Raw genomic sequence first — 24,827 nt, 5'->3', positions numbered from 1 at the left:
ATGTATGTTTATGCACACCCAGCAGGAAAGTAATCAAGTATCAGATTCTTGCAGCCACCTGTTCTGGCTGCAGATCAGTTGGTGATTCTGCTGTGCTGTGAGCTACTTGCACATAAACACTTTTGCTGGCTAGAAATACTCTGTCCCTTTTCTGTGCTGGAGCTGTGGGAAGGAACATCACCCCCTGTGCATCCAGCTCAGAAATGCAGTGGGCTGATAAGGAGGAATAGACAGATTGGTTTCTGTGCTGACAAGGAAGTAAGAGGTTTGTCTTTCCTCTGCTAAACTATTCACTCACCAAGATGGAATTCTATGCAATTATTTGTATGGAATCCCCAGTCTCCAATGGCAACCAGGTGAGTAGTTAAATACAAGACTGAATTTGCCACTAAAATGACAGATACTGGAGCTTTCTCCATTGAGTCTAATCAGCTATTATCCAGCATTGTTATTGATAATGTTAGCCGTTAAACTGAAGTTAATTACAGACAAGGCTACTTTGAATTCCCAGTTGGTTAAAAACTTTATTTTCAAATAGCATTTGATAGTTTTCTCAGACAGTGATCTACATTAGGAAAACTAACTAAATTATAATGTCACTATGAGTGGGTGGAGAAGAGCTGGAATCCATTTAATGACTGTCCAAATATCACTTGCAATCAATGCAACAGAATTGACTGGCATCATATTGCACAATACTTTTATTTATATAGTGTATCTATGAACATGGTGTTTTGCAAAGAATAGATATGAGAGGCTCTTATGTAAAGAGCTTGCTATCTGAAATAGAGATAGTGAAACAACCCTTTTAAGGGTTGAAGACAGGGTACATATGGAATAATATGTGATTATGTCCATTACTTTTGCTTTGGCTTAGTTACAAAAAGAAATTGGGAGTGGGATAGTTTTCAGATGCTTCCTGGAAAAGGTGAGTTTTGTGGAGGAACTTGAAGGGAGGTGGTCAAATGAAGACCACCCGAGAGGCATGTGTGATGTTGTCTAGAATTATAAAATGAATACTGTTCTCATCCTAATTATATTCTTGCAAGTTTTATTCGGGTCCATTAATAATTTTTGTAGGTTTAGCACAAATATGTGTAACAAATGTAAAAATACTTATTTTGACAATATTTCTGTGCTGTTTTCAACAGAATAGACAATCAAACACCATCAAGCTCTGTAGTACAGAACTCATTCCCTATACATGCAGTTAATGGAGACAGTGGAGACAGCACACCATCTCCTCCTCATATTGCAAGCAGACCCAAAAATACCCCAGCACCAAAACCACTTACAAGCCAGTCTGATGACGTTGGTAAGAATACAGCCTATTCGACTACTTGATTATTATCTTTTTTTCAGGGAACTCCGTATTAATTATAGGAAGTAGTGTGCCAGCTAGTCTGGACTATGGCAGCATTTTCATGTATGAAATCAGATGTGGTGCAGGTAAAAACTTCACTAAAAATAATAATTAGTCTTATTGTGTGCTCCCAACTGTTCTTTGGCATGCCAGGACTTGCATTTGGCACCTTTCAGATTTTGCATCAAATGCATGCACTTGTAATTGGTTTCACTCATGAGCTCCCAGCCAGAGTAAATCTGTGCTGAAAGTGGGGTTTGTAGTGTCTGCAGATCAGTGGATTTGCACTGACTATGAGCATCTTTCAGCAGGGACCTTCATTTTCAGTTTTCAGCAAAACAAAACAAAAAAACAGCACACTTTAGAGTGCACTCCTGAGTGTTTCCTTTGAATTTGGGTCGCCTAACATCATGACATCAGTGGACTATGGTGGTTAAGGGAGCTAAGGATCTGTACTGCTACCTCTAACTTACATGTATGTGGTGTTCCATTTCCCCCCTTCGTGCTGCTTCAAATACTGTTCTGAAGAATCTCCTGGCCATTTGAAGCAGCTTTTGGGGAGGAAGAGCTGTTGTGGAATGTGTGCTGAAAGTGAAAGAAGGATGTTTGATTTATTTCTTTACCTACTTTAAATTATTAATCATAAGCAATCTGTTTCTAAGAGAGAGTAAATTATAAAAGAAGGCTGTTTGTGATCTCCAGTGTTGCCTATCAGTTGACAGAAGGAAATTGGTCAGTGGAATGTGCAGGGAGGCAATTTTGATTGTCCCCCTGCATCACCCCTCAAAAAAAACCCCTAAACTGCTTTGGAGGGTCCCTCAAGCTTATGAAACAGATGTAGAGGATGCACAGTATGTACAGGGAGGAAAAAGATTTACAGTTGAAAGCTTCCCTTCTGTCAGTGAACAGACACTCCTGAATACTACCCTGTTTATTTAAATTAAGACTTAAATAACCAAGAAAGGCAAACTTAAACTGCTTGCTTGGTACAAACATTCAGATCAAAACAATAATATTTGAAACATCATACATATGTTATCTTTTTTTAATGAATAGAAAGAAACAGTTTTGCTTTTCTAAATTCAGAGAAAGCATTCAACAGTGTAGAATTGTCATACTGCTTTGAATTCTTTTGAAGGATTGAACCAAGAAAAAGCCCACAGAAGGGGGCTGGCAGAAACTGGATTGCCACCCGTCGTTTCCCTGGCAGTGCCCTGAGCTGTTGCTTGGGTGGCTAAAAAAGAAAGTGGGTTGTGATCTCCAAGAAAACACGATTCATTATTAGAAATAGTCATCTTTTGCAATGGATAATTAAACATCTTCTTTGGCAAAGCGATAGCAGTGAAAAGGATATTAATGCCAATGCTAAATTTCTTGTTTAAACCTTTACCTAGCAAGTGGTTTCTAAAAAAAAGGCTCAATAACTATGAGGGAGGGGGTCAGGAATTTTACTTTTTGAAACATGGGAACCCTAGTACAAGCTGAAAATAAAATAAAAGGTCTTTCCATCTCAATTTTTAAAAAATGTATGACCATGTTAATTGTACTATAAACTGGATTAAAAATCAATAGTTACCAGTGATTTCATCTAAAGAAGTGCCTATTGGCTATTAGTATTAGTATTAGTATTAGTATTACTTCAGTACTGTGGGACACAGGTGGTGCTGTGGTTTAAACCGCTGGCAGATCATAAGGTCAGCTGTTCAAATCCTCGTGATGGGGTGAGCTCCTGTTGCTTTGTCCCAGCTCCTGCCAACCTAGCAGTTCAAAAGTGTAGTAGTGGGAGTAGATAGATAGGTACTGCTGCTGTGGGAAGGTAAACAGCATTTCCGTGCGCCAGAGCGGTTTAGTCATGCTGGCCACATGACCCGGAAAGCTGTCCACAGACAAACGCCAGCTCCCTCAGCCTGAAAATGGAGATGAGTGCCACACCCCATAGTCAAATTTGACTGGACTTAACCATCCAGGGGCCTTTTACCTTTACCTTTACCTACTACTGGAACTGCAGTCTTGTGTATGCTTAGGTGCAATTCCCTTGCCCCTCCCGTTCTCATAATACTAGAACTTGGAACTATAAATGGAGTAGAATGTTGGAAGAATCAGGACAAAGGAAAGTACTTATTCACACAGCACATAGTTAAACTGTAGAATTTGCTCTCATGAGAGGTAGTGAAGGCCAGCAGTCTGGATAGCTTTAAAAAAGGATTAAACAAATTCATGGTGGTTATGTTCTGCCTCTACTATTGAAGGCAATATGCCTCTGACTATCAGTTGCTGGGAACTGCAGGTGGGAAGCATACGGTTGTGCTCAGGTTCTGCTTGCACACTTCCCATGGGTATCTGGTTGGCTGTTTGAGATCAGGATGCAGCAGGCTCTTCTTATTTGCGTATGTAAAGAATAGCAGTGGCTGCCAATTTGCTACCACACTACGTGCATGTTGAAACTGATGCATAAAGCCATATACAACATGGAACAAGAATACTCCCATCTCATCTCTTATACCACATTGACCACTATGCTTTGCAGGAGAGGACATCCTGCAGATACTATCTTGTCAGGAGGTCCATTTGGAACCTCCCATTATATATCAGACAGGTGCTGTCTATAGTGGGGTTTTTGTCACATGTTAAAGTCTTTTCTCTTTTAACAAGCCATTTAGGGGGAAACTTTTATCCCAGTTGAGGATATTGGAAATAGTTTTAGCATATGTAATTATTTTATATATGTTTTTATTGTATTGTGGAAATGCTTTGAGATACAGTTGTACCTTGGTTCCGTTCTGGAAGTCCGTTCAACTTTTGAAAACCAAGGCGCGGCTTCTGATGGGCTGCAGGAGCTTCCTGCATTCAATCAGAAGCCACGGAAGTCGCATCGGACATTCGGCTGTTACCATAAAGAAGCAATGCAGAAGCAAGCAGCAGCTAAGCCAGCTGCTGGTGGCTGGAAAGCCAGACAGGATGTTTGTGACTGTTACCATGGCAAGAAAGGGGCAGTCCATTCTCCGTACTGAGCACCGGACGTTAGCTCAGTGTGTGTCATATGACCTGTACAGGATGTACATGGGTGAAGTTTAATTCTCTCTGCTGTTGTTGTAAAGAGTGCAGACATCTTTATCTGTATGGCTGCTAAAGACAGAAATAAAAGCATGTAGATACACTTCTGTCTGTCTGATTCCCCTCCCTGGGGTAGCAGGGAGGAGAGAGAAGCAGTGGTGTGTTTTTCTCACGTCTGGGAAAAATCGCCGATACAGACCTCGCCTGTTTACCTTCCGGGAGTCGCAGGGGGAGGTCAAAAGGAATTCAGCCGGTGCCTGGAGAGGTAGGCACATTCCTCTGACCGAGGCAGAATTCCAACATTGGCTTCCAAAAAAAAGTTTGCAAACCAGAACACTCACTTCTGGGGTTGCGGCGTTCGGGAGCCTAAACGTTTGAGTCACAAGGCGTTTGAAAACCAAGGTACAACTGTAGTTAATAGGAAGCAATTCATAAACAAACAAGCTAAATAATAAACTTCTACTACTTAGTTTCGAGTGAAGTAAAAACATTGTTTGTGGAGCCTGAGGAGGAAAGAAGAATCTGACTAATACATTTATGGGTCTCATCTTTTTTACACCAGGCATCTAAATGTTGCCTTTTTATTTTTATAATATTTTTATTGTTTTATTATGACATCAATTTTCCTTTATCTTTTAAAATTCAGGATGTAACTTTATGTTGTCAATACAATATGCTCTCTTTTTCTGCATCCCAGTTAATTGTGAGTCAACTATGATGGAGACTGATAATCATTCTGCCTCTGAAACTCTTATGGATTCTGGTGAGGCATCTTCTACATCTGTAGACTGTACTCCAGCTGCTGTAGAACCTTCTTTAGCAACAGAAGTTACTAGCAACTCTGAAAGCAACACATCTACAACTGCTCCCAGTGTATCTGCTGGGCTTGATGCTGCTGCTCCCACAGATACTGCATCTTCTAGTACAAGAAGTAATGTAACTACAGAAGCAGCGAAACCAAGAGACTCTTCAACTGTGTCTGGGGAAACTGTAAGGCAACAGCCTGGTAGCAACAGCATAGAACCTTTGCCCCCAGGGTATGTGGGTTTTGTTTTCATTAATAATATAATAATGCTTAGACCAGAAAAGTTATCCTTAGATATAGAAATGTTATTAATTCCCTTAGTTGTCTATTGGACAGGTTCAGGTAACAAAGAGTCTGGTGAACCCTTAAAGACTAACCAATTTATTATGGCATAAACTTGAATGGATTGCTGTCCATTTCATCATATTACATCATGAACACTGAAGTCAGAGGAAAATGAAATTTAGAAAGTACAGATAGCGTATTAGATATGTAACCAAGAGCAGTAATTCACAAAAAAATTGTTGATAATACAGACATCCTGGTATTCATAAGCCACTTGAAACATGTAGTGTTATTAAAATCCATCATCCCAGTTCAAGCCACAAGTGACTGCATTGATCCTCTTGATGTATTGTAAGTCAGTGGTTTTATGTTTTAAGTTCCTTTGTTCAAATATTTCCACTTTAAGGTTATTTACCAGGATGGTTAAAGAGTTGTCTCACTAGTTTTTAACTAGTTTTTAAGATTTATGCCCATTTATTGTTTTGCATAGGGTCTAGCATGTTTTTCCTTTGTAGAATGCAGAAGAGCATTGCTGACAAATGATGACACATATCAGGTTGGAAGATGAACAGGAGAATGAATGTTCTAGATAACATTATTCAGTCTTGAAATAATGTTGCAGAGCAGACATATGGACAGAGTTGGCATCTGAGTCTGATACATAGTGGTCCTCGTTTTCCTGTATCTTATTGAATTGGATTTAGATTAAGTTAGTTTATCTTAATTCCCAATAAAATCAATGTGACTTAAGTCATGTCTAACTTGACCTAAGTTCAGCCAATTTTGTCTGGATCTAACCTATTGTATATAAAATGCGTGACCAAAAGATGGTCAGTGCTTGCAGTTGCGTAGAGCAGTGATTGGGAATTGATTTTCGCCAGTGGGCTGCATCCTTATATCCCCTGCCACTTGTGGGCTGACCATGACAATTGTGCACAACCACCCACCTGCTAGCCACCTCAAGTCATAATGACACCAGGTGATTGACAGCTGTCAAAGCTCAAAAGAGGCCACTAGCCTCCAGTCAGCTGACTAGTGGTTACAGCAACCTCCTTTGAAAGTGGACTGTTTGGCAGTGGAAAACACACTTTCAAAGAGGCCTCCTGAAACTGATTCATCGTTAAAGCAAGCCCATTTGAAAGCCACTTGAACAATGTAATTTGGATCCAGTCCTCCAAATTGACTTCAAAAGGCCTTGATGCAGATGAAAAAATGCTCTTTTTGGAGAAAATGGTTTGAATGGAAGCTGCTTCCTGAAAATGAAGAAAGTGAGCCCCCTTAACTGCATTGGAGCATTCCTGAAAGGAAAGATTCATTAAGTTAATCTTTCAGAAAGTGACAACACTATTTTCTGTTAATGGTGTTTTACCTCTTTTGTATTTTTATAGATGGGAACAGAGAAAGGATCCTCATGGTAGAACCTATTACGTTGATCACAACACAAGAACAACAACCTGGGAAAGACCGCAGCCTTTGCCACCAGGGTAATAGATAAGTTGTATGTTGACTTGCTGTGTGTCATTTTACTTACTAAATACACAAATTGATTTTTTTTTTAGAGGATTGTGTTAGTTATGGAATTTTCTGTGCAATTCCTTAATAAAATAAATGTTTGTACAGTGGTACCTCTGGTTGCGAATGGGATCCGTTCCAGAGTCCCATTTGCAACATGAGCTGAACGTAACCCGCATCTGCGCGTGCGCGGGTCATGATTTGCTGTGTCTGCGCATGCGTGTGACGTCATTTTGTGCGTCTGCACATGCGCGAGCGGCGAAACCCAGAAGTAACCCTTTCCAGTACTTCCGGGTCGCCGCGGGACACAACCTGAAAAAAAGTATCATGAAGCAAATGCAACATGAGGTATGACTGTATTTAATCATTTTCCTTAGAAGCAGAGATGCAAAAAAATTGCTCACGGATGTATCTTTATTTTTTAAAGACCCATAAATGTGGCTCCTAAGGTACATTAACTCAAAGACATTCACAGAAGACAAGTTCCCCTTTCTTGTTCTTTCTCCCTCGGTCATCCGTGCCCTTTGAAGGGTGAGGGACCCTCCTAAACAAATGGATGTGATGTAGGACCTGCTGATACAGGGGTGGGGAAGTCACCCAAAATTAGATGGAGGTCTACAGAAGGAAGAGGTGACGGGAGTTGTTTGAACATTATTAATTTAATACTTTAGGATCCAAACTATAGTAAATGAATTTTTCTGTAGTTTTCTTTGCATGTTGGTACTGTAATACTACTGTCCTCTAAAAACTTTAGTATGCAAGTAACTGAATTTTGTCATCTGCTGGTAGTAATATCAGGAATCTGGAGTTAAATGCTGAAATGGCAGGGCATACCTTGCTTTTTATCTATTTGTTCTGTTCATTCTTTTATAGAAAAGTTCAGATTGCTCTGAATTAGGCCATACTGCCAGATCTCTGTATTCAAATTAGTTAGGTTTTTTTGGGATGACTTTCAGCGAGTCTCACCAGCAGCTTGCTCCTAAGTGGAGGGATGAGTAGAAAGCTTCAAATGGCTCTCATTTAGAACCCATGTAACTATTGATATTATAGCTCTATCAGCGTGTTTTGTGCTTTACAAAATAGAAGATAAATGCATGCTCCAAGGAGCATACAATCTACAATTTGCTAAGGAGGTTGGGATAAATAAGAAGAATATGCATTTCAATTACATGTTTTTACGCTTACAAATGGGGTGTCTGGCCTTAGTTTTCAAATGCTTTGATTACAAGATTGAGAACTGACTTTGCAGCAGATTTCTCACTTTAGAATTCTGTCATAGAACTTTATTTTGGGGTTTTTTTTATTTGCTTGTAAAGCAAATTTAGTTTGTGCTTATTTTGCATTCTAATTCCTTCCTTTCTTGAGAGAAGAAAATTGATATTTTTCCTGTGTGCATGTTTCAGAACTTGCACTGATACCAGAAGAAGCAAAATTCAGTTGTGTTGCTACTGCAGGAGACAGTACAACTAAGATTTAGCATGCACTATTCTGTCACTTAAACTGTTTCAAAAAATGACTTTGTGCCACTTAACACTGGCAGAAACTCTGAGGCAGATATTCAAGTCTGTGTTTGCTTTCTGATCCCACACTTTATTTTATAATATTGAAATTAGAAAGAATATTTGAAAGGCTTAGATTTATAAGGCAAAATAACAAAGAAAATGTAGTAAATTATTTTTGCATTTTGACTGGAAAGAAAATAGCTTCCAATGTTTCTTAGGTGGGAAAGAAGGGTGGATGATCGTGGCAGAGTTTATTATGTGGACCATAATACAAGAACAACAACATGGCAACGACCTACGATGGAATCTGTCAGAAACTTTGAACAATGGCAGTCCCAACGAAATCAACTGCAGGGAGCTATGCAACAGTTTAACCAACGATACCTCTATTCGGTAAATTTACAAAGTTATGAAACATTTTGAGTTCTTGTTTTTATCTTTGCCTTCAGTTAGATGTTTGATGCATGTTATATGCAGCTGCATACTGAGACCATGTTATAGATCATGGCTGGGTTCAGATGTATTACAAAGCTATGGTTTCTCGATTGGCTTGTTTGGACATTTGTACATAGCTTCATAAACCATTGAGTTCTGACTCCATTTGTTAATAATTGTTATTCCAGATTCCCCTGGTTTAGGTGTAATGAACAACTCTGGCTTAATGCTGGGGAAATCTGCACCAAGGCTGGTGTTCAAGGGGAAGGGGAAGATGAAGAAACAGTACACATTCATGACTCTTATAATAAACCATGCAGCCGTTGTCTTTCACTGAGTGGCCATGGACCAAAGTTTGTTTGGGGCTTGGCAAACCTGGATCTGAAACTACAGTTTGAAACCAATGTTGAACTGAAGTTTTTGGTAACACTGGTTTGCTGTTATGTCTGAATTCAAAGGAGGAATTCCTAGGTGCAGGGTTTCCTGAAGACTTACAGTGCCTCATTGTTAAGGCTTAGCTTTCAAACTAGAGCTTTGTAACTTGTGTTGTTTTTTCATTTGTGTCTTCAGAAGTAGCAAACTGGTTGGATCTAGTCGTAAGCTAGTTTCACATAGATTGTACTGAAATTAATGTGAAAAGTCAGCTTCATTTATTTGAACATGAACAAAGTGCAACTAAACTTAGTCTTGTCCTATTCCTTTTGCAAGTTGATTATGTTATGAATCTATCTGAAGAAGATTAATAACCAATAATAGAACTGTAGCCAGTGTGCCAACTTTTCACTGAAGTTTCACAGTGCAGAATCTCTGTGGAGACCACTGTGCTTTATGGACAATTCTGAACTGTTTTTATTTAAATCTAAATTTCACGAGACAACTCGTGAAATTCCAAATTATTTAAACTGGGTGTATACCTGTCTGAGATGCATTCCTTCCCCATGTGCAGATAACCATGTAGGTTTAGAAGAGCAGAGGGTGATTGATCATAGTCTTGAGTATATATGTTGTTCTATGGTGGGTACCCACAACATTTTACAAAAAGTGGAAAAGCCAACTGATCACCTTCTTGTTCAAATGCAGTCCAGATTTAGTCTACTTGTGTTGACCTCAAACATGGGGAGTGTTCTACCTAGCTAGAAGCAAAGTTATCAACAGGCCAGCTGGGATAAAAAAGAGATGAATTACATTAGACAAGGAGATGACGCCTTCTTTCTATATCGCCTTCTCTGTGAAGAAAGCTTGCAAAGTGAATAGTGCTACCTGTCACACAGCACATGTTCAGCCTGTCTGTTGTGGAGAAAGAAAGAGAGAAAGAAAGCCACCTGGAAATCTGAAGCTGGAAATGATAGGATAGAAAGGATGTAAAAAAATCTAAAATAAATCATTTAAATTTAGTTGTGAAGAGACGCTTGTTAAATATAGAAAGTGTTTTTTATAGACATTTTAATTTTTTAAAAAAATAAATAAATTATTGTATATTTTGTCTTATGTCTTCACTAGGCTTCAATGCTGACTGCGGAAAATGATCCACTTGGTCCTTTACCACCAGGCTGGGGTAAGAAATGTAAATAGCTTTGAGAAATAGACACCTATTTATAGTTAACTTTGCTCTAAATGGTTCATTTCTATTACAGAAAGGAGAGTTGATTCAAATGATAGAGTGTATTTTGTAAATCACAACACAAAGACAACACAGTGGGAAGATCCACGGACTCAAGGGTATGTTCATGTGTGTTTTCTATTCATAAATCGAGGCTAAAGTAGGTGTAAAGTGATTGGGGTTTTAAAGAAATATATTACGTTTATATTTTCAGCTTACAAAATGAAGACCCCCTCCCTGAGGGCTGGGAAATCAGATACACCAGAGAAGGTGTAAGATACTTTGTTGATCATAATACACGAACAACTACCTTCAGTGATCCTCGTACTGGTAAATCTTCTGTGTAAGTGAGATGTTGATGGAGATTTTAAAATATTTGCATTCATAGTACATAGGAGTAATAGTTTTACTGCTTAGGTAGTAGGCAGTGGATATCTTATGAATTTTGGTGGTGGCTAATTGATTCAATATGTACATGGGTTGTTTAAGGTGTACATGAGTTACACCTTATGAGGTGTGACTTTTTAAGCATTAGATGATATTTTAAAACTGACCTTGAAACATGAAGCATGTATGCTGCAACCTTTTCACTATATCTGAAGGAAATCTACAAAACTGCTGAGGAGCTGAAAGTGTTGTAAAATCTTAATTTTCTGCTTAGTAAATTTAGCTATATTTCCTTACAGAAATAAAGGACCACAAATTGCTTATGAACGCAGCTTTAGGTGGAAGCTAGCTCATTTCCGCTACTTGTGTCAGGTAATGCTGATCAAATGATAGTGTAAACTTCAATTTGCATTTTATATTTTTTAAATTTGCATATTGTATTTCATGATTTACTGTCTGTTTGTAGTCAAATGCTCTTCCAAGCCACGTGAAGATCAATGTATCCAGACAAACATTGTTTGAAGATTCCTTCCAACAGGTAAGACAATGTTTACATTATCAAACCTGGTAACTAAAGTAAAAACTGTATAGTGAATTTGCTTCATCTTAACATTGTTATATGACAAAGGGAATTTCATATTTTAAAACTCCATTAAAGCTGTAAAATGTTAGAAAGCTTTTAACTTTTGATAATTTGAATAGCTAGATTCTTTCCTAACAAATCTTCACTTACCTAGTGTCTAGTAGGAAATCATTTGTGTAATTATTCTGTATAGGACTGAGTCAACATGTGGGAGGGCTTTTCATTTCAAGGAAGGGATGTTCTGGGGCTACATAAACTGAGGGAAAATATTTGCCTGTCTGTCATGTGGAGGTGGGAGGAAGGAACGATTTCCACATTGTCTAGGCAGTGTTATATTTTGAGAAAATGTGGAGCATTACTCAGTTACCTGAAAGGGATAAAAACAAGCCCATCTTCATAACCAAGTGTGTGGAGCATTAACCGGTTACCTTGGTAATATAGATGTTTCCTCCCACTTCACAAATGCAGTGCTGCCCCATTTTCCTTCAGAGATGATGCTATATAGCCATCATTGACTAATTCACCATTTCATGCATTGCATGATCCATAACTGGCTGGGAGCATGTACAGTGGTACCTTGCGTTACAAACACCTCAGGTTACAAACGCTTCAGGTTACAAACTCCGCTAACCTGGAAGAGTTACCTTGAGTTGAGAACTTTGTCCCAGGATGAGAACAGAAATCGTGTGCCGGCGGTGCAGCAGCAGCAAGAGGCCCCATTAGCGAAAATACGCCTCTAGTTAAGAACAGTTTCAGGTTAAGAATGGACCTCCGGAAAGGATTAAGTTCGTAACTAGAGGTACCACTGTAGTAAGAGAGAAGAAAGTGACATCTGCAAAACTGTAGAGAGGGAACAAAGTATCTGCAAATTAAAAGAGGCAGAAAAAAGATACGTTGGGAGAGTTAAACACCCCTTAAATTTTTAATGGATAAATTTGTTTAATTCTATATAAAACCACACCAAATTGTATCAAAATTCATGTGTAATATATTCTAGGAAGTTGTTTACTATTTTGCCTTGTATTGTTCAACATTACTTTCATTTGCATTCACCAATTTGTATACAGATCATGGCTTTAAAACCCTATGACTTGCGAAGACGATTGTACGTTATATTCAGAGGAGAAGAAGGATTGGATTATGGTGGCTTAGCTAGGTAAATTATTAAGAATTTCTCTTGAATTTTTTCTTGTATGTATTTATTGACTAGAAACCTACCTTGCTCCATAACTTTATGGAGTATCTGGAGAAAAAAAAGAGAGGTGGGTTATTGAAGTTGCCTGCATGATACAAAACTAAACTAGAGACTGTGCTGGTAAGTAAAGGTAAAGGGACCCCTGACCGTTAGGTCCAGTCGTGACCGACTCTGGGGTTGTGGTGCTCATTTCGCTTTATTGGCCGAGGGATGAGCTGGTCATGTGGCCAGCAGGACTAAGCCACTTCTGGCGAACCAGAGCAGCGCACGGAAACACCATTTACCTTCCTGCCGGAGCGGTACCTATTTATCTACTTGCACTTTTATGTGCTTTCGAACTGCTAGGTTGGCAGGAGCAGGGACCGAGCAACGGGAGCTCACCCCGTCGCGGGGATTCGAACCGCCGACCTTCTGATCGGCAAGTCCTAGGCTCTGTGGTTTAACTCACAGCGCCACCCGCTTTAACAGTATTCTTATGAGAATATGCTTGCTTACTGAGGTTTTAAGTGTGGTCTGGAAAAAAATCATAGGGGAAAGTGGAGAGGCTTTAAAATGTAGTGAACGTGCTGGGAGCAAACGATTGGGGAAGTTGAGATGGTTCAGCATTCCTTTTCTGTGACGAAAACAACTTGGAGCTTTCCCCAAGCAAGTCTCTCCTCTCATAATCTTTGGCAGTAAAGGGGCTTTCTAGGTTTAGGATGAGGTGGCTTAGAGGAAATACACTGAGTTCAAGTCTCTTTTTAAAAATCTTCTCAGTGGCAAATACTTTCTTGAAGCCCAGTCCTCAGCAGTGAAGGAAAACTGCATTCACACTAGGTTTATTCAGAGCAGTTTTATGGAATAGCAAGGGGCTTTTCCTTTGCAAAGGTAGGAGGTACATACAATGGGAAAAGACTCTTAACTGGGCAATTGGGCAGCTTTTGAGACTTTCAGCACTCACACACACACACACACATATATATATATATATATATGGAGGTTGGAGCTTGCAAGTAGATTCTATCTGTGCACTATACCCTAAATTGTGATTAATCTTAACTTTGGTAGATAAGATTCATAAATTATGGCTTGAAGTTGGATTGTTTTAGTTAACTGTGACTGCCATTAGTCTGAAGCAGCAGCAGTCACTTCCATGCTTCTCCCAGCTGTGCTGATAGGAAGAGTCCAAGGCTCATTTGGGCCCATTCCCATGACAAGAAGCCATGTTTATTGTTGTGTCCAAATGAGGTCTGTGCATTTTCTGTGTGCAAAGGGGAATCTCTGCTGTGAGCATGCAGCACACTCTTGAAGTGGGGAAATTGATTTTAATTGAATGTATGAGACAGAAGAGAGGGACGCGGGTGGCGCTGTGGGTTAAACCACAGAGCCTAGGACTTGCCGATTACAAGGTTGACGGTTCGAATCCCCGTGATGGGGTGAACTCCCGTTGCTCAGTCCCTGCTCCTGCCAACCTAGCAGTTCAAAAGCACGTCAAAGTGCAAGTAGATAAATAGGTACCGCTCCAGCGGGAAGGAAAATGGCATTTCTGTGTGCTGCTCTAGTTTCACCAGAAGCGGCTTAGTCATGCTGGCCACATGATCCGGAAGCTGTACACCGGCTCCCTCGGCCAATAAAGCGAGATGAGCGCCACAACCCCAGAATCGGTCATGACTGGACTTAATGGTCAGGGGTCCCTTTACCTATGAGACAAAAAGTTGTTGAACTCAGAAATATATAAAAAATCAGAATTGGCAAATTCTGACAACAGCCAATGGATGATAACTCCAGATTATAAAGACTTCCTAGAAAAAAGGATAAAAATTGTTATTGGGTGATTTGCCATTTTCTATATGTTAGTAACTTGGGGGATCAGATTAAGGTTGCAAATATTGAAATGTTAGGCCACATGACTTCAGGGCTTTCTGCTTGTGTGTATTATATAATACTGCCAAATCAAATATTCATGTAATACTAGACAGTTGAATGCCAGGTTTGGAAAGAAATATAAGAAGTACTTTGAAAGCTCTTCCTGCAGGCTTTCACCCAGCAATGGGAAACCACTTTTTTCAGTTTAAAGCCATATTGTCTGTTCAGCTGGGTGATTTCCTGCAGTAAATTGTTTCAAAGCATTCTTTATTACCTTTGACATAAGGCTGTATCTTATATATTTAATGTCAATTTTTATGAATGCTTGGAGACACCAGTGTTAGATTTTTGTGTTTTATTTATTGTAAATTTTTGTAGAGAATGGTTCTTCTTGCTTTCCCATGAAGTGCTGAACCCTATGTACTGTCTATTTGAATATGCTGGAAAAAGCAACTACTGCCTACAGATAAATCCAGCATCAACAATAAATCCAGATCATCTTTCATATTTCTGTTTCATTGGACGGTTTATTGCCATGGTGAGTTTGATCATTTTTTGTTTCAAGCTGTATGTTTTTCTTTCTGGAGTGTTTCGTATTTGAGTACACATGGCTGTCTGTCATACTTGGATTTCATTCACCAGCAATTCAATCAAGTATTTCTCTGAATGGTTATAACAAGCATGTGAAGAAGAGATTGGTACATTTTCTATCATTGTCCTAGACTCTAGGACCCAGAGGTTGAGTTTGTTTGTTTTTTTAAATATGTTTTGCTTATTTCAAAAAATGTATATACCTCTTGATTGCAAAAAAAATATCAGTGGTTTACAAAAATAAGAAAATAAAAATACTACCACTAAAAATAATTAACAACAGTTTAAAATGTTCAGAAAATTAAAATCAGCAATAAACTAAAAGCATAATTAAAACACACATGAACATTCTAGGTATCAGGATAGACTCTTCTAAACAAAAATGTTTTTAGCACTGAAAAAAAGCACAGTGAAGGTACCTGCCTGATATCAACAGGCAGGGAGCTACAAAGTGTTGGTGCTGCCACACTAAAATATTGATTTCTTACAAATGTGGAATGGGTATTATGTGGCATGTGTAACAGTAGTTCCGCAAGTTGAAGAAGTCAAGTAAGCATTTATGGGGTAAGGAGATCTCACATCAAACTGGCTCCAGACCTTTGGAACAAAGGCTTTTTAGAGAAGTTAAAGAACCACATACCTTCCTCTGGGCATGATTCATTATAATTTAATATTGATAAAGACCCAGCATTATACTAGATGCAGTGGTACATTTGAATTTAAAAGGTACTCGCCAAAGTGAGTGAAGGCATAATGGAATGACAAAAGAGATTCAATGAAAGTGAAAAGCAGTGCATATTGTTTTGTTTTTTTTGCAGAAGAGACCAAATATATTTACTGAGGCTTCTAAATTAAATTCTAAATTAATTGTAATTACCTAGCAATGAAATATTGGGGTCAGAATTGAAAATTTGCTGAAAATATCAGCCCAGTATGCCACATCAGCAAAACAGGAATTCATAGTGCATTCCTATTCCTGTCTCCTCAGATAAGTGTATGTAGGATTGCAGCTTCAGTATAAGGAGGTTCAGTCGTACCTTGGTTGACGAACGCCTTGCGATTCAAACGTTTTGGCTCCCGAACACTGCAAACCTGGAAGTGAGTGTTCCAGTTTGCGAACGTTCTTTAGAACTCAAACGCCCGATGCGGCTTCCGATTGGCTGCAGGAGCTTCCTGCAGCCAATTGGAAGCTGCGCCTTGGTTTCTGAACGTTTTGGAAGTCGAGGTACCACTGTATAAGGGAAAGGCTGAAAATAAAATAGTAAGTATGTTGCAGTTACGCAGCTCTGTAGTGCCCCCATATTAACAAAACTACTCTGAGTGCCTGATGTCAGAGTCACTCACAATTAACATGTGTTTAACTTAAGCAATCTCAAATTTATGCAGTTGGAAGACTGGCCAGTTGAAATCACACAAATTAAATGCATGGAAGGCGGAAAGCTTAAAAGCTCTTTTTGTGCAGGGTTTTCCTGGCATGGAAATAACTTTTAAACTCTCCGCCTTGCTTACCAGGCTCTGGGAGGCTCTCATGAGATCTCAGATGGGTCCAGCAGAGCCTAGTAAGCAAGTCTGAAAGCTTAAAAGCTCTCTGCCTTCTTGTTGCAAGAAGTTGTTTTGACTATTTCAGCTTTACTTGCTATCCCCAGAACGTAACTCCCACATAAGATGCAAGTGATCTGTACAGAAAATGGAAATAAAGGAACCAGAGGGATTGAACAAGTTCCTTAAATGCTTAAGGAATTGGACATTTACCTAAGGAACATGGAAACGTGGGGCAAATCCCATAGAGCAGGGCCGAATAACCTGTGGCTTTACAAAAGTTGTTTAGCATCTATTGTCTTTGGCCATGTGAGGGTTTATGGGAATTATGAGTCCAACAATATCAAGAAGGCCACACTTTCCCTACTCCTACTACATTTTTACATACTTAGGAATAATATGCAAATTGAAAAAAAGCAAATTCATAATTGCACTATGGAAATGAGAAATCACACAATACTGTATTGAAAATGTGTTTTGTAGCATTCCTTTGTTCTAATCTACTTAAAAGATTTGACTAGGAAAGAATCTTTGATAATTTCTCTGGAGCTTCTTGGGACAACCTGAAAGCCCCCTGGTGGCAACATGTTGCATTTGCATTATGTAATCTTTCTCTCTGCATTTGGCAGCTAATCACATTTATGTTCCTATGCACATTCTTAAAACAGAACTCTTTCATTTTAAAAGTTATCACCGTATTTATTTTTCATCTCATTCATTCTCTTCAGGTTAGACACCTCAATGTACTGTATATCCTTAATTGGCCAGCTTTATACTGTACTGAGCAGTAGACTCATCTAAATAATTCATGTAATGAGAATCTGGCTGCAAGACTTTGATCTGCTCTGCTAGTTTAGTCTGCATTTGAAGGGATCTTACTCTGATAATGAGAATCATGTTATCTTCTGGTTTATTGATTTAGAGTGTTTATTTCATTGGTATTAGTTTCCCCTAAGATTACTATTTTCTATAAACAGTCACCACTTTTCAGAGTGATGCACCTGAAGCTGAAATACTGAATTGTTGTTACTTAAATCCTTAACAGGCATTGTTTCATGGCAAATTCATTGATACTGGGTTTTCCCTGCCATTCTACAAGCGCATGTTAAATAAGAAACTCACAATAAAGGATTTGGAATCTATTGATACTGAATTTTATAATTCCTTAATTTGGATAAGGTTTGTAAATCTTTTCAGAAGTTCACAATTTTTTCTGTCATATTAGTAAAGTGATTATATTTCATTTATCTTTGCTTAATTTTCCTCTTTAGGGACAACAACATTGAAGAGTGCAACTTAGAAATGTACTTCTGTGTTGACATGGAGCTTCTAGGAAAAGTTACCTCGCATGAGCTGAAATTAGGAGGCTCAAACTTACTTGTAACCGAAGAGAACAAAGAAGAATACATTGGGTATGGTGTGTGTATATATGTGTGTGTGTGTATATATATATATATATATATATATATATATATATATATATATATATATTTGCTTTCGTAGATTTTCACGGGTACAGGAATGCAGGTTTTGGTGTCCTCGGGTGTCTTCCCGTGTAAAAGTTGGGGTGTCTAGGCGACGTTTCGACGAGGTCTCACTCGTCATCTTCAGGCTGGTGCTTTCGGCTTCTTGTTACTGGAACAGAGCAGGATCTCAGTGTTTGAGTTCCTATAAATACTGTAGAGGGGGTGTGGTGTATAGCCTCCAATGTTCTGGGCAGAGAGGAAGTTCCCAGGCTAGTGTGCCTTTTCTTCTTTTGTTCCTTAATTACTTGAGAGATATCTTGAGTGATTTCTTGAGTGATATCCTGAGTACCACTTAGGTGGGTCATTAGGTGTGGATTAGTTGTTAAAGTCTTTGTGTCTTGACCTCTTGAACTTTGTGAAGAGTTTTCTTGAGAAGATGGCTGTACTGTACTTAGTTGTGCTCTGGCTTGGCTTCGTGTATAGGGGCGAGCTGTGGTTTTGTGGCTTGTGTCAGCCAGATCTGTGTAGGGATTGCAGGGGGGTGCAGCATCCGGAGGTGCCACCATGGATTGGCTACTGGATGGTGTCTGTAATTCATCTGTGGAGAGGGTCTGGGTTTGGGTCTGGTGTGGTTGATTGGTGTTGGCGTTCTGTGTGCCTCTGGATCTGGTGTCAGTTTTTGTGGGGAGGGCTAATTTCCAGATGTCTGGCAAGCGGGATGTGTCGTCACGCTTGTTCATGTTGTGAGGGTGTTTCTCTATCTCGATGGCTTCCATGATTATTCTGGAAATTAGCCCTCCCCACAAAAACTGACACCAGATCCAGAGGCACACAGAACGCCAACACCAATCAACCACACCAGACCCAAACCCAGACCCTCTCCACAGATGAATTACAGACACCATCCAGTAGCCAATCCATGGTGGCACCTCCGGATGCTGCACCCCCCTGCAATCCCTACACAGATCTGGCTGACACAAGCCACAAAACCACAGCTCGCCCCTATACACGAAGCCAAGCCAGAGCACAACTAAGTACAGTACAGCCATCTTCTCAAGAAAACTCTTCACAAAGTTCAAGAGGTCAAGACACAAAGACTTTAACAACTAATCCACACCTAATGACCCACCTAAGTGGTACTCAGGATATCACTCAAGAAATCACTCAAGATATCTCTCAAGTAATTAAGGAACAAAAGAAGAAAAGGCACACTAGCCTGGGAACTTCCTCTCTGCCCAGAACATTGGAGGCTATACACCACACCCCCTCTACAGTATTTATAGGAACTCAAACACTGAGATCCTGCTCTGTTCCAGTAACAAGAAGCCGAAAGCACCAGCCTGAAGATGACGAGTGAGACCTCGTCGAAACGTCGCCTAGACACCCCAACTTTTACACGGGAAGACACCCGAGGACACCAAAACCTGCATATATATATATATATATATATATATATATATATATATATATAAAGACTGTCAAACATTTTTCTTGTAACTTTTTCATCACTAACAATGCAGAAATTCACATTCTGTCAGCAGGGGGAAGATCTTCCCTCCACAACCTTGTGTGCACGGGGGTGGGAGGGACCTCTGTAGGGTTGGAATACTCTGTCAAGCAGAATGGGATGAGGTGTGGGACCCAGGAGAAATTGCCCAAAGTTTGACAGCAATATATCTGAGCAGAGCAAGTATTGCTATTTAATAGGTGTGTGGAAGATGGAACATCAGCTAGTATTAGTCTTTAATTAGTATTTGTACTTTGCTGATTTTCAAAGTGAAAGAAATGTGGGTGGATAAACAAATACATGCTACTATAAAAGTACACTAAAGATTTTGGCAGAGTTTTTCATAACTTTGTGCCAAGAATATACATACATACATACATACATACATACATATGTGTGTGCATAAACACATACCTGCATGTATACATAAATAAATAAATGTGTTTCATCTGTTTGTGTGTGTGTAGAGAGAGAGGAGGGTAGATCTTGTATTAGATAAGCTTGCTTTTGAGATGGCTTAATGTGCATTTTCTCACAGAGCTTTCATAGTGAGAGTCTAGCCCATAAACTTCCAATAATACATACAAAAAATTTGGATAAACGTCCATCTAGGAGTAAAGTATTGGTAAGAGGATATATGAGACTGTTCTAGTTACAATGCTAAAATAAATAAATCTGGAGTTTCTGGAGCTTATACAAATATGGAATTAGTGTAGCTGAGTATAATGTTTGCAGCTTGTTTTTAAATAAAGGATTCCACTTTTAGAACTCTAAACTTCTGTTTCAGCCTAATGGCAGAGTGGCGGTTTTCACGAGGAGTACAAGAACAAACCAAAGCTTTCCTTGATGGGTTTAATGAAGTTGTTCCCCTTCAGTGGCTGCAGTATTTTGACGAAAAAGAGTTGGAGGTAATTTTGATTCAAATTTATTTATTAAAAAGAAATTTGTGGTGCAGTGGTTTAACTGGGCAAGAATCTTTGATACTAACAAGAGGAAAAATAGTACAAGCAAATTGTTATGTCCGTGTTTGACTAAGGCACAAATAAATAGGCAGGCCTCAAAGTGCTGTGAATATTAGAAAACTTTTAGCTTTCATATTCAGTATGTTCACATAATTAAAGATGAAACATAATTAGAACAAAATAATAAAAAATAATTCAGTTGAGGAAAACATAGAGAAATATATAGATTTAATTAGAGGTATGTCAGGTATTAGGGACGCAGCTGGGGCTGTGGTCTAAACCACAGAGCCTAGGGCTTGCTGATCAGAAGGTCGGTGGTTCAAATCCCCGCGACACGGTGAACTCACGTTGCTTGGTCCCTGCTCCTGCCAACCTAGCAGTTCAAAAGCACGTCAAAGTGCAAGTAGATAAATAGGTACCTGTCAGGGGCTCAGGAGCAGAGGCACAGGAGAGGGAGGAAATGGAGAGCGAGGGGGAGGAATCCGAGGGAAGCACAGGAGATGAAAGTGGTCCGAGGGATTCCATGAGCCTTTCCAGCGAATCGGAAGATTCACAGAAGGGAGCGCCAATGGCCAGGGCAAGGGGGGTGCCAAGGGGGAAACCCCAGAAGGAAGGGGCCAGCGGGGACTCCCAGAGCAGCAGTTGGAAATCAGGACCAGCTTCCCCACCAGAGCGCAGTGGGGGGGAGGAGTCCCAGGCATCGGGACCAGTGTTCTCACCACCAGCGAGAGGAGATGAGTCAGGATTAACCACGCCTCCATCGGAGAGCGGGGAAACGGTCAAGAGGAAAGTTACCGGCTGGGCGCGCGCGCCAAGTTCAAATGTACAGGCGAGCGGCACAGCAGGCAGCCCGGATAGGGAGCCAGGTCCTAAAGCCCGCCGGAAGGAGGGGCAAGACTCAGGGGGGTCAGCGTCAGAAGAGTCCAGAAAGGAGGAAACCCCAGGGGGCAGAAGGACCCAGAGGAGGAAAGAACAACGGAAGAGGTGGAGTAAAGCTAGAGTCTTAAACTGGTGTCTAGGAGGCGGAGACTCAGATGGAGCTTCGCCGGTCTAGCTTCTAAGACGTAGAGTTGCACGCTGCGGTTTGGAAATGGAAACTAACCTTCAATAAAGACTTTTATATGTTATTACTGGCTAGCGTTGGTCCTCTGTGAGCTGGGACCTAGAGGCAGCTCTGACAGTACCGCTCCGGCGGGAAGGTAAACGGCGTTTCCGTGTGCTGCTCTGGTTCGCCAGAAGTGGCTTAGTCATGCTGGCCACATGACCCGGAAGCTGTACGCCGGCTCCCTTGGCCAATAAAGCGAGATGAGCGTCGCAACCCCAGAGTCGTCCGCAACTGGACCCAACGGTCAGGGGGTTACCTTTACCTTTATATCAGGTATTGCTCTTTGAAATGTACATATGGTTGTACATTCTCTTGCATTTTGTGACACCAGTACATCTCAAAGCTGCTCCACTTTTCAGTAAGCAGGTTATACAGTTTCTGCCTTCCTTCACTCATATAACGTCCCTTAGCTTGACCATATGGACTGTCTCCCTGATTCTTGCTATGGAATCTTCTAATGTGGGAGTAGCAAACACACACACACACACACACACACACACACACACAGAGCGCATATTGCTGTGCAGCTAGCTCTTAACCAGTTCCTTAACTGCTAATAAGACCAATTCTTTTAATATATCCTTTAAAATATGATGACTGTATTTGTTAGCGAATCATATTTTGTTAAAAGCTTCATCTCACTTTTCCAGAATCTTTATTTGGGGCAAGACAAGAAAATATCAATTATGTCAGTATCTGCTGTTGTGCTTCAGGATCTTAAGCTGCTACAGTGCTAAATCATGTGGTCTTTTTACAGGTCATGCTTTGTGGCATGCAAGAAGTTGATTTGGCAGACTGGCAAAGGAACACTGTTTATCGTCATTATACAAGAAACAGCAAGCAAATAATGTGGTTCTGGCAGGTATATTTTTGTTGAAAAAGTCAACAGATGTGAAATTATTACACATCGGTACAGTTTTTATTTTAGAAATAAAGCCAAAGTTTCTTCCTGGGCTTCTGTGTAGCTCCCTCCTGGAAGTTAGTACAGTGGTACCTTGGTTTGCAACTGCTTTGGATTACAACCGTTTTGGATTAAAATCACATCAAACCCGGACGTGTGTGTCCCTTTTTTTGGATTACAACCCATTTTGGGGGGGAGGCCCCATTGGTGAAAGCACACCTTGGGTTACAACCTTTTTTGGTTTACAACCGGACCTCCAGAATGGATTATGGTTGTAAACCAAGGTACCACTATATATGGGCTTAGCATTACAGCCTGGCTTAATTAGCTTTTAGCATTTTCTGGATCCAGGCAGTAGAAGTGTCTGGCACACAGTTTAACCCCCCAAGCCTTGATTAAATTCTAACACTTATTGGATCCAGGAATTTAGAGAGGCCCAGCACCCCTGAGCTCATAACACTAATTATATAAACACATATTTGATGTATTTATTCATATTTGCTTTGGGATGTTTAATGGGAAGCAATTCAGAAATGAAATGAAATGAAATGAGAAAACCAGTTTTAAAATGTAATGCAAAGCTTTAAACTGTAGGAGTTTGCTTGGTTTAGGAAATTTGGGATCATGTGTGTAAGTGAAATGTAATTTTTAATAGGAATTACTTCTGATAGTGGTAGACAAGCACAAAGTTAGCTCTTAACCAATTGACATTTCAAAGTAATAAAATAAACTTTAAATTTCTGTTAGTTTATAAAAGAAGCTGACAATGAAGTTCGCATGCGACTGATGCAGTTTGTCACTGGTACTTGCCGATTACCACTGGGTGGATTCGCTGAGCTCATGGGTAAGAAAACATAATATACTGCAAAGTGTGTGTAATACACAGTAACATTCCCTGGTCCTTTTAACCTGCATTTTCTCCCAGTTATTGAAATATGGTATCATTAATATCTACCCTGCTGTTAACTAAAATACCATTTTAACCTTTAATTTTATTTTTTATTACTCAGGAAGTAACGGTCCTCAGAAATTCTGCATTGAAAAAGTTGGCAAGGAAACCTGGCTACCAAGAAGTCACACATGGTGAGTTTTTGTAACAGAGAGTTCCTTGTTATCTTACATTTTGTTCTATAATAAGCTTCTTTAACATCAGCCATTCTTCGCAGAGGTTTCTTACCTTTTGGGGCTCAGGGACACATTGGGAATTTTCAAAGTGCTGTGGGCACCATCTCTTGCTTCTTTCCCCTATTCTACAGATCACACTCCCTACCCCAACAGATAGCAGTAAGCGAGTATGTGCACAAACATTCTCTACTTTTCCATAGGGTCCCAGTGAAAATTGGACCCAGTAGAGTTAAAAAGAGTTGTCTTTCATTTGCATGCTTTTTACATGCAAAAAAACTACCATCAGATTGAAATTTACATTGAGTAGATTACATAATAAAAATCACAGATTATTAGTATTATTACCGTATTTTTCGCAGTATGAAGAAAGTGAATTAGAGACAAACTGTTTCTTCCTCATAATTACTGGCATTTGGAACAACACAATGAAGTTTATTGTCAGCAGATTTGGGGCAGACAGAAGAAAGCTGTACTTTATACATCACCGTATTTTTCGCTCTATAAGACGCACCAGATCACAAGACACACCTAGTTTTTGGAGGAGGAAAACAATAAAAAAAATATTCTGAATCTCAGAAGCCAGAACAGCAAGAGGGATCGCTGTGCAGTGAAAGCAGCAATCCCTCTTGCTGTTCTGGCTTCTGTGATAGCTGTGCAGCCCGCATTCACTCCGTAAGACACACACACATTTCCCCTTACTTTTTAGGAGGGAAAAAGTGAGTCTTATAGAGCAAAAAATACGGTAATTCGATTTTTATACAGCCCTTTATCAAAAGTTCTCAGGGCAGTTCACAAGATAAAAGCACAAATAAATAAATAGATCCAATGGTTATCAGCACCAATGCATAGATAACAAAGATAATAACAAAACCGCCAACATATGAAAACAAATAATATTTGAGGATATTTGTATCCTCTCTTATGTTTCCATTTTTGGCCAACGACAACCAAACAGATGTTTCCATCTTTTGTTCATTTCTTACACTGCAAAACTCAAGGGCAATATCAGCCTATGGACAATCAATCTGAATCTGTAAACTTGACTATGTATTTTAATCTAAGTAG

The 24,827-nt window shown here is 39.7% G+C and overlaps 1 protein-coding gene across 2 annotated transcripts in view; it reads left to right on the top strand.

The window, feature by feature from the left end:
• Positions 1–24,827, top strand: part of WWP1 (WW domain containing E3 ubiquitin protein ligase 1) — a 46,983-nt gene that overhangs the window by 21,076 nt on the left and 1,080 nt on the right. For both annotated transcript variants that reach the window (XM_081874116.1, XM_081874115.1), the window contains exons 7-23: positions 1,152–1,315; positions 5,115–5,454; positions 6,896–6,991; positions 8,740–8,914; positions 10,457–10,511; positions 10,591–10,675; positions 10,771–10,899; positions 11,243–11,315; positions 11,410–11,481; positions 12,594–12,682; positions 14,945–15,104; positions 17,742–17,875; positions 17,968–18,108; positions 20,457–20,577; positions 22,494–22,598; positions 23,385–23,481; positions 23,648–23,720. In XM_081874116.1, coding sequence (XP_081730242.1) covers positions 1,152–1,315; positions 5,115–5,454; positions 6,896–6,991; positions 8,740–8,914; positions 10,457–10,511; positions 10,591–10,675; positions 10,771–10,899; positions 11,243–11,315; positions 11,410–11,481; positions 12,594–12,682; positions 14,945–15,104; positions 17,742–17,875; positions 17,968–18,108; positions 20,457–20,577; positions 22,494–22,598; positions 23,385–23,481; positions 23,648–23,720 — 2,109 coding nt within the window. The remainder of the gene's footprint in view (positions 1–1,151; positions 1,316–5,114; positions 5,455–6,895; positions 6,992–8,739; positions 8,915–10,456; positions 10,512–10,590; positions 10,676–10,770; positions 10,900–11,242; positions 11,316–11,409; positions 11,482–12,593; positions 12,683–14,944; positions 15,105–17,741; positions 17,876–17,967; positions 18,109–20,456; positions 20,578–22,493; positions 22,599–23,384; positions 23,482–23,647; positions 23,721–24,827) is intronic.

The sequence above is a fragment of the Podarcis erhardii genome (genome assembly GCF_964252035.2).
Source record: "Podarcis erhardii genome assembly, chromosome: 8".
In the NCBI taxonomy this organism is placed as follows: domain Eukaryota; kingdom Metazoa; phylum Chordata; class Lepidosauria; order Squamata; family Lacertidae; genus Podarcis; species Podarcis erhardii.
The sequence above is the reverse complement of the archived record's forward strand: the minus strand, read 5'-3'. Positions and strand labels throughout refer to the sequence as shown.